This window comes from Leptodactylus fuscus, chromosome 6, assembly GCF_031893055.1.
Source record: "Leptodactylus fuscus isolate aLepFus1 chromosome 6, aLepFus1.hap2, whole genome shotgun sequence".
Taxonomy (NCBI): Eukaryota; Metazoa; Chordata; class Amphibia; order Anura; family Leptodactylidae; genus Leptodactylus; species Leptodactylus fuscus.
Window position 1 is genome coordinate 118,228,530 of NC_134270.1, and position 13,209 is coordinate 118,241,738.

The following is a 13,209-nucleotide window of genomic DNA, read 5'->3' on the forward strand; positions in this document are numbered from 1 at the left end:
AGGTTCTTTATCCACCATCTGCACAATCTTGTGTTGAAATCTCTCGTCAATTTTTCTTTTCCGTCCACATCTAGGGAGGTTAGCCACAGTGCCATGGGCTTTAAACTTCTCAATGACACTGCGCACGGTAGACACAGGAACATTCAGGTCTTTGGAGATGGACTTGTAGCCTTGAGATTGCTCATGCTTCCTCACAATTTTTGCTTCTCAAGTCCTCAGACAGTTCTTTGGTCTTCTTTCTTTTCTCCATGCTCAATGTGGTACACACAAGGACACAGGACAGAGGTTGAGTCAACTTTAATCCATTTCAACTGGCTGCAAGTGTGATTTAGTTATTTCCACCACCTGTTAGGTACCTCAGGTAAGTAACAGGTGCTATTAATTACACAAATTAGAGAAGCATCACATGATTTTTCAAACAGTGCCAATACTTTTGTCCACCCCTTTTTTTATGTTTGGTGTTGAATTATATCCAATTTGGCTTTTAGACAATTCTTTTTGTGGTTTTCCACTGAAGACAAATTAAATGAAGATAACAATACCAAAGAATTTGTGATTGCAATCATTTTCTGGAAGAAAATGAGTATTATCTGACAGAATTGCAGGGGTGCCAATACTTTTGGCCAACACTGTACAACAGCGCTTTGTAAAGCTAAGGGAGGCAGTTGCATCCTTTGGGCTTACATTAAACTACAGTATCTAGTAGGGCTTGCTATTTTTTTTTTTGTTTAAAGTTTGGCTGGTTTTTGTATTTCTGCCTCAGCCCTTCCCCCTTCACATAAGTCAACCACAGGAAGATGACGCTTTTGCGCTGTGAAGCAGGAAACCCACAGGGAGGAGATACAAACTGACACCTGCTGCAGAAGCCTCTCCAAATATCTGAGTATTACAGTGTGAAAAATACTCAGGCCCATCTAGAACCTCTGTCATAGGGCTTGGCAGCCAGATGGCTAAATGACCCTCTACCCACACCCAAGTCCCATCCGGAAACATATACTGTACATGCAGCGACAACTGAAAACACAAACTATACTCATTATCAAGGGTGGACTGAAAGCCCCGAGCAATAAAGATGTGGGCTCCACACACCAAGACTATGGGGCACCTGAGTGTTTTCCTCCTCTAGCCTCATCCCTTAAACTGAGTGTTCACAAGCACTCAGATACTACCTCAAGGGTCACCCCTACAAATATTAAAATACTACATAGCATAGCCAGAAAACTCTACTTTGCAAAGAGGCACAAAAACACCTAATCATTAGGCCTGATACACTCAATTGTATCTGTAAGCGTGCAAACAGTGAATCCGCCATACAGCCATATTTCTGATCCCATTGTATTATTATATTACTGATCTGTAATACTGATGGGCTGCCTTCTAATGGGAATTACATAACATAGCTCCTTCCAAATACTGAGAAATACTGATGACATGAACTCAGGGGTATAGCTTTTGGGGAAGTCAGAGGTAACAGTCTAACCAGCGCCTTGGTTTCTGAGGGTCTGGAAGTCCCATCTGTCACACCAATATTATAAATGACACATGATAGGTGGGGGTCAATGTTGAGCTTTCGTTGTTCAGCTCTGTTATGGAAGCAGAAAACCGAAAATAGACACCAACAAAGCACAATTGATTCCACTGTCCATAATCGGATTCGTTGGGCTTCCATTCCATATTCCGTCATTTTGCCAGACAAAAAGTCCTGCATGGTGGGCTTTATCGGCAGGAATTGTAAATGAGCTCTGAGGAAGATGTGAACTTAACCTTATACGGTTTGCACTTAATTTGGCTTTTTCACTCACAAGTTAATTTTATGTTCTTATGAATATTCCTATAAAATGACTGATTCCCTGCAATAAGGAGCAGAAAACTTCTACTGCTTGTCAAAGGTGTAACTTAGAGTTCCTGGTTCCTGCAAAATCTCTGATGGGGTCCCTACCTACCTTTTCCATTTCGAATAGTGGTATATTTTACGTAGCCGAGGGACTGTTGGGGCCCCCTCAGGATTCAGGGCCCGGTAGCAGCTGCTTTGATTATTAGTTACTAGCTGGTACCCGCGACTTCGTCTGCGGTGATTGTAGCAGTGGGTATATAAAGGCGTGGGTAAGGTTTTCGTACTGTGTATAAGGTATGGGATATGAAACGTAACTTTGTATCTTGTTGTTGCTGTAATTCAGAGAATACGTGAGACTTTTGTGTTGAAGTTAATTTGTATTTGAGCCGCTATATATACGGTGTTGTGAGAAACTTTACATAGTGACTTTGGGACAGAGGTATTTGAAGTTAACCCTTTCCCGCCAATGGCATTTTTGTGATTTTGGTTTTTAGTTTTTGACTCCCCTCCTTCTAAACCCCACAACTTTTTTATTTCTCCGCTCCCAGAGTCATATGAGGTCTTAATTTTTCTGGGACAAATTTTTCTTCATGATGCCGCCATTATTTATTCTATATAATGTACTGGGAAGCAGGGAAAAAATTCAGAATGGGGTGGATTTGAAGAAAAAATGCATCTCTGCGACTTTCTTACGGGCTTTGGTTTTATGGCGTTCACTGTGCAGCCACAATGACCTGTCCCCTGTATTCTGTGTTTTGTTATGATTCCGGGGATACCAAATTTATAGGGTTTTATTTACATTTTGACCCCTTAAAAAAATCCAAAACTATGTTAAAAAATTTTTTTTTTAAAAGTCGCCATATTCCGACAGCCGTAACTTTTTTATACGTGCGTGTACGGGGATGCATAGGGCGTCTTTTTTTGCGGGACCGGGTGTACTTTGTAGTTCTACCATTTTTGGGAAATGTTATTGCTTTGATCACTTTTTATTCAAATTTTTATCAGAATCAAAACAGTGAAAAAACGGTGGTTTGGCACTTTTGACTATTTTTCCCGCTATGGCGTTTACCGAACAGGAAAAATATTTGTATAGCTTTGTAGAGCGGGCAATTTCAGACGCGGGGATACCTAACATGTATGTGTTTCACAGTTTTTAACTACTTTTATATGTGTTCTAGGGAAAGGGGGGTGATTTGAATTATTAATCCTTTTTATTTGTTTTTAGATTTTTTTTAACTTTTTTTTAAACTTTTTTTTTTGCATTTATTAGACCGCCTAGGGGTATTGACATGGGTGGGCGGTGTCGCGGATTGTCAGAGCGGTGGGGGTCGGCAAACATGGCTGCTCCGGAGCGTTATAGAGCGCCTCCTGGAGTATCGTTAAGGTGAGGGGCAAAGTGGTAAAGTATATGTATATGTGATTGTGTGGGGTTAGGGGCGAGGCTGTAGAGGGTAATAGGAATTTTGGGGCTTGCTATGGTCCAAAGTGTGTGAGATTGCAGAGATGGTGTTGTGAGTTTGGGGTTTGTGGGGGTCCTGGCACAAACGTATGTGCGCTATTGTGACGAAAAGTAGCCTATTGCGCAATTGGGTGTATTAACTATGTTTGTGGAAACTTTCAGCCAAATCGGTCGAGCGGGTTTTGCGTGATTGAGGAACAAACATCCGAACATCCAAACTCACAAACCCACAAACTTTCACATTTATAATATTAATAGGATAGGATTATATGGCCTGCTGTGACCCCTTTACATGGACAAGGAGATGAAAGTTAATTTTAATACTACATACAAAACTGTACAAAATATGAAGTCAATAAATGTATAATGATGTCATAAAGACATAAGATTTATGAAGTGTATATTATCTACTTTATGTCTTTGAAGTCTGATTCTAAAATCTTTTATTTCTCTATGCAGAATGCCATGAACCTTCCACCGGATAAGATAAGTGTTTTACGGCAGTATGACCAAGACAAAAAATGGGAGTTGGTGTGTGATCAGGTAAGTGAAGTGCTACATCATAGATACTAAACCAATATACAGGAAGTGCTGATATAGAGTAGAAGAATGGTATCCTGGTTTTATGCAGTGTCAGGAGTCACTCTAGTAATGGACAGGAGCATGCGATATTGTAGAATATCAACCTGCAAATCACATTGGCAAGGTTTAATAAAACATCAGTAGGATAGATCAATGAATGTAATGCCATTTCAAGTGCCTTATTGTTTGAGAACTGCCTGAAGATGTCTAACATCAATTAAAATAAGGCTGGATGATGAGTATCAGACGGTCACTTATCTCTCTATATAGAAATTATATAGAAATAAATAGGTTTTTGCTTTTCTGACACCATCCTTATTAGATTGTTGGGGGTCTAACGCCCCGCACCCCTTCTGATCAGCTGTTTGAAGGGGCAGTAGCTGTTTGATAAGTGCCGCTTCCATTTGTCCATACGTACTCTGACACTAGTAGCAATGAGTAGATAATGTGTACGGACACACCTTATAGTCAGGGAAAATGGTGACCCAGTTGTCAGATTATTCATGCATTTCTAGAAGATATAACAGAGAAACGGAAAAACACTAAGATAATAAAAATAGATGCTTCAGAATTGCTAATTCGTGGACAACTGGACAATCGAGTATTTACTTAAACCAATAGGTCAGAAGAACTGTTCCTATTTCATGGCCATGTAAAAGGGTAGTTGTAAAAGCTAGGCCTGAGACCCCATGTTGTGTTTTTTGTTGAGCCAAAGCCAGGAGTGTATTGAGCAGAAGGTATAAGAACTTTCCATATATTTCCCATTACTTTGTAGACATTCATGGCTGTGGCTCAGAAAAATGCAGCAAAATCAGCAACAATAAAGGAGTGTTGGTCTGGATAAAAAAAAAATAACCAGCCTATGATATAAGTGGGTCCATGGGGTGTCTGTCTGCCAGTACATGTCCTAAACTGAAATAAACAGACAAGTTCTGCTGATCTAAAAATACATGCTTATAAAGAGGCTGGACCGTTAACTAAATCTTAAGTCTATGGTATAAATACCTTCCTCATCTCAGACAGATGGCCTCCTAGTAGGAGTATAACACTGCAATAGAAGTGGTGGACATTAGTGATGGTCTTAAATTCATGCTCCTATGTTTTGTCCATCAGGAAAAATTCCAGGTGAAGAATCCCCCAGCTGCTTATATACAGAAACTGAAGGGTTGTATGGACACAGGAGGGATCGGTCGAAGGGTAAGATAAAGGCCATACACCATGGTGGAGGGGGAATTTTTTTTAATTGATATATTATCGGCCATACTACTATGGAAGTGGAAGTGGAATTTCTCATCAAACAAAGATTTCAAATTAAGTACAATATACGAAGAATCCTCTAGAAATTAAAGATGAAGTTGGTATTTTTCAATCTACATCACAATATTTTCCCTTGTTACTCCTATATCCTAGATCTAAATAGGATATATAAATGTGAACACTACACAGTACTTTGTTTTATTTCATAGACATTGAAAAGATAGTGCCTTCGTTGTGTGAAAACTAAATTTATTGGCACTGGTTCTTCCCACTACACTTGGGCAGTTTAGGTCCACAGTTTGGTTGATGTAAGATCCAGACCATTTCTCTCCTGCCTATAGAGGGGTAAGCTTTACTTTGGCGTACTCTAACCACAAGGAAAACGTCAACCTTGGGCATCTCCCCATCACCTCACCCATACGATATGGAATGTTATCCAACAATATTACATTTCCTAATCTATATGCAACTAGTTCCTGTAATAATACCTGATTCTATGACACTTTACACTAGTGTTTCTCAAACTGTGAGGCGGCCTCACCAGTGAAGAGTGGCTCAACCAAAGTAGAGACTCTAAAGAAGAAACTGCACTGATAATGCCCGCCTTGCATTATCAGTACAGTCTCCATACATTGCAGAATCATAATCATATGAGTAATTGTGCACATATATGTGTATCCACATGACAAAGTAATGCTTGGATACTGAGAAATCTATTTATTGTAGTTTAAGAAGAAAGTCAACGAATCCACCCAGTGTCTAAGAGAATTGGAGATCTCCCTGCGGACCAATCACATAGGGTGAGTTCACAAAGATTCTGCCTGATCTTAAAGGGGGGCTTCCCATAAAAGCAAGTTATTCCCTATGCATAGGATCGGGGATAACTTGAAAATCAGTGGGGGTCCAACTGATCAGACCCCCAATGATCAGGAGTACTATGGACTTTTGTTCCCCATTCTGAATGGAGCTGTACCTGAGCTATATACTTCCCGATCTCAAGTGCTCCCACTGAAATAAATGAGGTAGTGTGTACACTGCTTGACTATTGTTCCATTAAACAATGGGGGGAGAAAATCCTCTATCTGATGTTTCTTACCTCTGTTGTTAAAGGTATTGTATAAGATCAGTAAAATCGGTCAGCTTTGTTTGTCTCTAGAAACAGCACCACCAAAAACTGCAGTAAAATTTGCAACAAAAAATGCTGCATTTCTGCAATGTGGGGCTTTCGTCTTAATGGGTTGTCCAAGAATAGAAAAATATGGCTGCTTTTTTACAAAAATAATGCCACACATGTCCACAGGTTGAATACAGTATTGTAGTTCATCTCCATTAAAGTGATTTGGGCTGGGGGGGAATATAAAACACAACCTGTGTACAGGGGGTGCTATTTTTGGAAGAAGCTGTCATGTTTTACTAATCCATGCAGCCTCTTTAATAAAATGTAGTGTACAGTATTAGACTCTGTTGTGGTGAAGAATGACTAGAAAGAGCGCCTCTCACTCTCGAGGATCCAATACATCCCTCATGACGAGGAAATGTCTAGTCCTGTTTGCCACTCTGCTCCACCTAAATAAAGACTCAAGACAACTGCAATGGAGTTGATAAGGCCACAGCAGCCAATTTTCTTAACAATTAAAGTTAACACATAACAATATAAATAACATTCCCATAACCTGACTGAAGGAGGTCCTCGGAGCCAACACACTGGCCTTCCTAATCATTAGTGTAATTACCTCCAGCCGTCTACTCAGCTCAGAGGCACCAGTTTACCAATCATAGGTAAAAGATCCTTCCTTAAAGGATCCCCACTTTCCTAGGCCAGACCAAAAACAAGCCCAAACAGTCCTAATAGTATTTTGAGGAGTCTAGAGCCTTCCAGCTCCCCCCCCCCCCACCATACCACCATGTATGTTCCCAACTCCGAGGACCCCCCCTCCCCCCGCCTAACTGCCGTGACAATTCATAACCCACCTCAAACCTATGCTACCCCCGCTTTTTTTTTTTTAAAACAAATATACATTTTTTTCCCCATTTTCACACTCTCACTAACTATTGATTACAAGGGAGGGCAGGCGGGATCTTCTGTATATGATGTCTGCCTCAGGGCAACTGCCAATTTTTTCCCCAACTTTTCATTTTATATCCCTCCCTCTCAACCCAAGTATAACACAACCACCTTGTGTATAATTGAAATTCACCAATGGCTGTTGTCCATCCATCCCACGGCATGTGGTCCCTCCCCCTAAAATCCACTTGCAGTCCGGTCCCATCTTTACATAGACAGGAAACTTATTTCAATAGACGGAGTGTAATATTATGGTGGGGCTGCAGGGAAACTGAATTACAGCTGCTCCCAGTGGGTCCCTACATTGAGACCCCGTAGACTGCTTAATTTTTAGGGTGCTTTTAACAAAATTTATTGTAAAAAAAAACCCAAACTGTCTCATTACGGAAGAGGTCCCATATAACGCTGCGGTGCTAGCACAAGTATATACTGTTTTGAGGATGTAAGTAATAGAGATGAGTAACTTTCAGAATCCCCATAACGGCTGAATACTTCTGTTTTTCAGTATTTACCTGCATTAGGTTGTCATGCATACATGATATCAGAGAGCACATATAATAGTCCTTAAATATGGAGATCATGCCAACAACCATAAATACCACAGGGGAAGTCGACATATATGCGGTCTAACTGCTGTCGTTATGAATTCAGAGTGTTCAATAAAATGAATCATCCATGGATACTTCTGTTTTCATGTACGCAATTTCCTGCTAGTCTGCACAAAGGCGAACCTGTCTGGTGACTCACGCTGAGCTCTCCGAGAGCACCTTTTTATTCTGTTTGCACTTAAAATGAAGCTGAGCTGCAGTATCGCAGCCCGGCCACTACACAGGTTATGGCGCCATCTGCTTCCTGCTCAGTACATTGTGCTGAGAACAGCTGATTGGTGGGGATGCCAGGTGTCGCCCCCTTCTTTCCCCTTATAGGCCATCAAAATCCAGGGTCCTGACAACTACTTTAAATTATTGTCAGGTTTTTAGTAACAGAAATCTCTAAGAAGTGCCAAGGTGCTTTGAGATCTATAGAGCCCCTTTGTTATAGAAATCAGAGGTAGCCCGATGTAAGACGTCACCAATGCCACTTGATATGTCTTAGATACAGGTGAAAGAATCCAGACTGGATTTCCCCTTTGAAATATGCAAGACTAAAAGGTTCTTGAATGACGCCTACTATACAATGACCAGTATCAATAGGTTTCATATTTTGGAATATATTGTGACTAATCTGCTGTATGAGAACCTTTTTTTTCTGAAAAACATTGAAACGGATTTTTCTTGCTTTGTAAATCACATGTGATGGCATTGTGCAACACAGAGAATGGCAGTCACAAGGAGCAGCACATTGTATAGCTTACTCATACATAGGAACTATGCAATACTGTTCACGGGTAGTTGTATGCCATATACACTGCTCAAAAAAATAAAGGGAACGCTCTAATAACACATCCTAGATCTGAATGAATGAAATATTCTCATTGAATACTTCTGTTCTGTACAAAGCTGAATGTGATGACAACAAAATCACACAAAAATCATCAATGGAAATCAAATGTATTAACCAATGGAGGCCTGGATTTGGAGTCACCCCCAAAATTAAAAGTGGAAAAACACACTACAGGCTGATCCAACTTTTTTATGTAATGTCCTTAAAACATGTCAGTATGAGGTTCAGCGGTGTGTGTGGCCTCCATATGCCTGTATGACCTCCCTACAGCACCTGAGATCTCCACCCAGACCTGGACTAAAGCATCTGCCAATCCTGGACAGTCTGTTTTTTGTGTTTTCACTCTGGACACTGGAGCACACAAAGTTGTCTGACATTCCATAGTTTCAGCTGCTCTCTTGTCTGTGCTGTGTAGACTGGGACAGGATCAGAAGAGTCACCTAACCAGATATAAAATGACATATGCATGGTCTTTTCACATCCTATACTGTAATAGTCTACTAACATGTTTTGTCCCTCAATTCCTATTCACTGCAGCCCCCATTACATACCCTGCTATACTGTCAACATAGACAATACAGAAAGCATATGTATATTGTACATCTCCAATATGTGTACCTCTCAGATATGGTTGTCTCCAGGGAATATTAAAATAGGCTGAGACTGTAAAGATTACCTAAGATGTATCTAAGTCTTCAGAACAAATCTCTGTCCTTTTATAAATAAATTTTATAATTCTGTTTCTGTTCACAGATGGGTGGAAGAATTTCTCAGCAAAGAGGTCGGTGGTCTGGATGCTTTGGTAGAATACCTGTCTTATGCTCAAGGCTCCTTTCCGTAAGTGCTAAAAATGCAGAATTGTCTTTGATTTCTGAAGTGTATTTTAGGGCTTTTCACTGGGTTTTTATCGGATTATTGTAGCTAGATTTGTCATAGGTCCCACCAAAGATGAGGTTGCACATTGTGTTTAATGCGTTTGTTAAACGTATGTTCTTAGCAAGCTCCCAGTGTACACATTACAGAGTGACATCACATTGGTTGGTGTACTCTTGTATATATAGGATACCATGGACGTTTGGTGCTAGAGTGATTCCTCATTCAAGGTTGGCAGAAAGACACGGGCGTACATGGATGTAACTGGTTAATGGTGGTACTTTACTCACAGGGAGCGTCATAGATGCAGAGTTCAATGTTATGGCTAAAAATTCTCAGATGAGGCAACAGACGCCTTGGGTAACAGCAAACAGTTGTCGCTTACAACACAGAGCTGACGGAACTTCTTTTCAATCTAGAAAGCCTCTATCGTAGGAGTCCAATATGTCAGTAATATCCAAGTACATGTAGTAGCTGGTTTGTTCACATTGCTCACCCTGTCTTGCAGATACTATACTATACTAGTGTTCCCTTCACAACCTAATTTCAGAATAGATATAGATAGAATAGGCATGGGTGCCAAACCAAAGAGGCCATATACACTCACCGGCCACTTTATTAGGTACACCATGCTAGTAACGGGTTGGACCCCCTTTTGCCTTCAGAACTGCCTCAATTCTTCGTGGCATAGATTCAACAAGGTGCTGGAAGCATTCCTCAGAGATTTTGGTCCATATTGACATGATGGCATCACACAGTTGCCGCAGATTTGTCGGCTGCACATCCATGATGCGAATCTCCCGTTCCACCACATCCCAAAGATGCTCTATTGGATTGAGATCTGGTGACTGTGGAGGCCATTGGAGTACAGTGAACTCATTGTCATGTTCAAGAAACCAGTCTGAGATGATTCCAGCTTTATGACATGGCGCATTATCCTGCTGAAAGTAGCCATCAGATGTTGGGTACATTGTGGTCATAAAGGGATGGACATGGTCAGCAACAATACTCAGGTAGGCTTTGGCGTTGCAACGATGCTCAATTGGTACCAAGGGGCCCAAAGAGTGCCAAGAAAATATTCCCCACACCATGACACCACCACCACCAGCCTGAACCGTTGATACAAGGCAGGATGGATCCATGCTTTCATGTTGTTGACCCAAATTCTGACCCTACCATCCGAATGTCGCAGCAGAAATCGAGACTCATCAGACCAGGCAACGTTTTTCCAATCTTCAATTGTCCAATTTCGATGAACTTGTGCAAATTGTAGCCTCAGTTTCCTGTTCTTAGCTGAAAGGAGTGACACCCGGTGTGGTCTTCTGCTGCTGTAGCCCATCTGCCTCAAAGTTCGACGTACTGTGCGTTCAGAGATGCTCTTCTGGCTACCTTGGTTGTAACGGGTGGCTATTTGAGTCACTGTTGCCTTTCTATCAGCTCGAACCAGTCTGGCCATTCTCCTCTGACCTCTGGCATCAACAACGCATTTCCGCCCACAGAACTGCCGCTCACTGGATGTTTTTTCTTTTCCGGACCATTCTCTGTAAACCCTAGAGATGGTTGTGCGTGAAAATCCCAGTAGATCAGCAGTTTCTGAAATACTCAGACCAGCCCTTCTGGCACCAACAACCATGCCACGTTCAAAGGCACTCAAATCACCTTTCTTCCCCATACTGATGCTCGGTTTGAACTGCAGGAGATTGTCTTGACCATGTCTACATGCCTAAATGCACTGAGTTGCCGCCATGTGATTGGCTGATTAGAAATTAAGTGTTAACGAGCAGTTGGACAGGTGTACCTAATAAAGTGGCCGGTGAGTGTACGTCAATGTTCCTTAATTTGGCAGGCCCATTTACAACCCCCTTACATGCCAAACAGGTGACAAAAGGGCACTTTGGGCATCAGTCAGGCCTACAGGGACCTATGGACTGATTTAGTATATGCACCAAGTGGCACATGTGACATATACACAGCCTTACATATTGTTCATAACCTTTCTTCTTTTATAGGTTTGACATGGATAGCTCAGATAATGGCACAACTGAGAAACCCAAAGCCGTACATAGATCCCTGGAGGATATTAACAAAAGCAGCACATCTTCTTCCCCTTCCACTACTCCTTCAAGAGCTCGACACCTGACAACCAAGTAATGCTAAATGCTATTGTCATTTTTCTTAAACTAAACCTCAGCACTAGGGTGCTCCTCTGTATACCTAGACACAATGTACAGTGATAAATAATATTGTACTAGTATCAAGTACTAGTGTGTGAAATCTGTATCTCAACAGATATAACCTCTACAACCGCGCCACAATGAGAAACTCTAGACATCCGAATATGAAGGATGACGTACACGTGTGTATTATGTGTCTGAGGGCGATCATGAACTACCAGGTAAACACTTATTTAGATAAAATAATTCATCACATTTATCAAGTGTTTTAGGCTAATGCCCCCCCCATAGAAAGATGCAGCCAAAAAACACTGCAAAAAAGACCTCTGCAGACTTTCTGCCCCTGTTATACCCATACAGAAAACCCACCCTGGGTCGCCTTAAGATGTTTCCAAGGCAGAGAAGATGCTCTGGAAACATCTTGGGGCGGTCCTGGAGACAGCGCTGCCTCACCACTCACCTATCGGCAGCAGCACTGCTCCAGTGGCCTCCCACAGATGTCTTTCACTGCGGACCAGTCATGTGACATTTTCAGTTACCGTATTGACGCGAGTATAAGCCAAGGTGCACTTTTTCAGCACAAAAACTGTGCTGAAAAACTCGGCTTATACTCGAGTATATACAGTATTTGGCTCTATTCTAAATTTAGGTTGCCTGGGTTTTTTCATCTAAGCAAGCGCCCCCTATTCTCCTGATTAGTGTGGTCAGACCCCCACTTATCAGTAAGTTAATCCCCTGTCATATGGCTAGGAAAAACTTGCTTAGATGAGAAAACCCCTTTTAAAGGGAGTCTGTCAGTAGAAAACTCTGTATCAGACTAGTGTCGTTGTAGGGTGGCTTCTACACTTTCCAAAGATACCTTTCTTATTCTGCATTGCAGCTCAGTTTTCATGAAAAATTGCATTTTAGTCTCATGTAAATTAGCTGAAAAGGGCTTTAGGAGAGTTTCTTCTATCACTGGGGCTTCAATGCCGTCCACTGCTTGAATAGCAACATTCCATTTTGCCACACTTAGTCCGCAGTTAGGAGTGGTTATCTGGAATAGTGAACAAAGCCCACAGCGGGAGAAGAAACACCCCTAAAGTGACTATGTATAAAAATAAAACACTGATTTTCATTAAAAAGGGGCTGCAATGTAGAATAAGAAAGGCATCATTAGAAAGTGTAGGAGCCGCTCTACAACAACACTATTCTGATATAGAGTTTTCTACTGACAGACTCCCTTTGACAGACTCGTACAAGGGACTGTGGTTGATTTTGATTTTTCTGCTGACAGTAACAGTAAATCTGCCTCAGTATGTGTAAAATGAAGAACAGCCTGAATGTGTAAATTTTCTCATAGTTTCACGGTTCTTCATTTACAGTTGGGTTTCAGCATGGTTATGTCTCACCCATCCTGTGTCAACCAGATCACCCTCAGTCTCACCAACAAGAATGCCCGGTAAGTAAAGCCAAGAAGTTTTTTATTAACTCAAACTAGAGTAAAGTTATGTAGATCATTCAGGTCATAAAGCTACAAATC

General features: G+C 41.3%; 1 protein-coding gene across 1 annotated transcript in view; it reads left to right on the forward strand.

The window, feature by feature from the left end:
- FMNL1 (formin like 1) overlaps window positions 1–13,209 on the forward strand; it is a 42,066-nt gene that overhangs the window by 14,607 nt on the left and 14,250 nt on the right. The window contains exons 2-8 of the mRNA XM_075277135.1: window positions 3,753–3,836; window positions 4,989–5,072; window positions 5,859–5,932; window positions 9,394–9,477; window positions 11,523–11,660; window positions 11,803–11,908; window positions 13,052–13,128. Coding sequence (XP_075133236.1) covers window positions 3,753–3,836; window positions 4,989–5,072; window positions 5,859–5,932; window positions 9,394–9,477; window positions 11,523–11,660; window positions 11,803–11,908; window positions 13,052–13,128 — 647 coding nt within the window. The remainder of the gene's footprint in view (window positions 1–3,752; window positions 3,837–4,988; window positions 5,073–5,858; window positions 5,933–9,393; window positions 9,478–11,522; window positions 11,661–11,802; window positions 11,909–13,051; window positions 13,129–13,209) is intronic.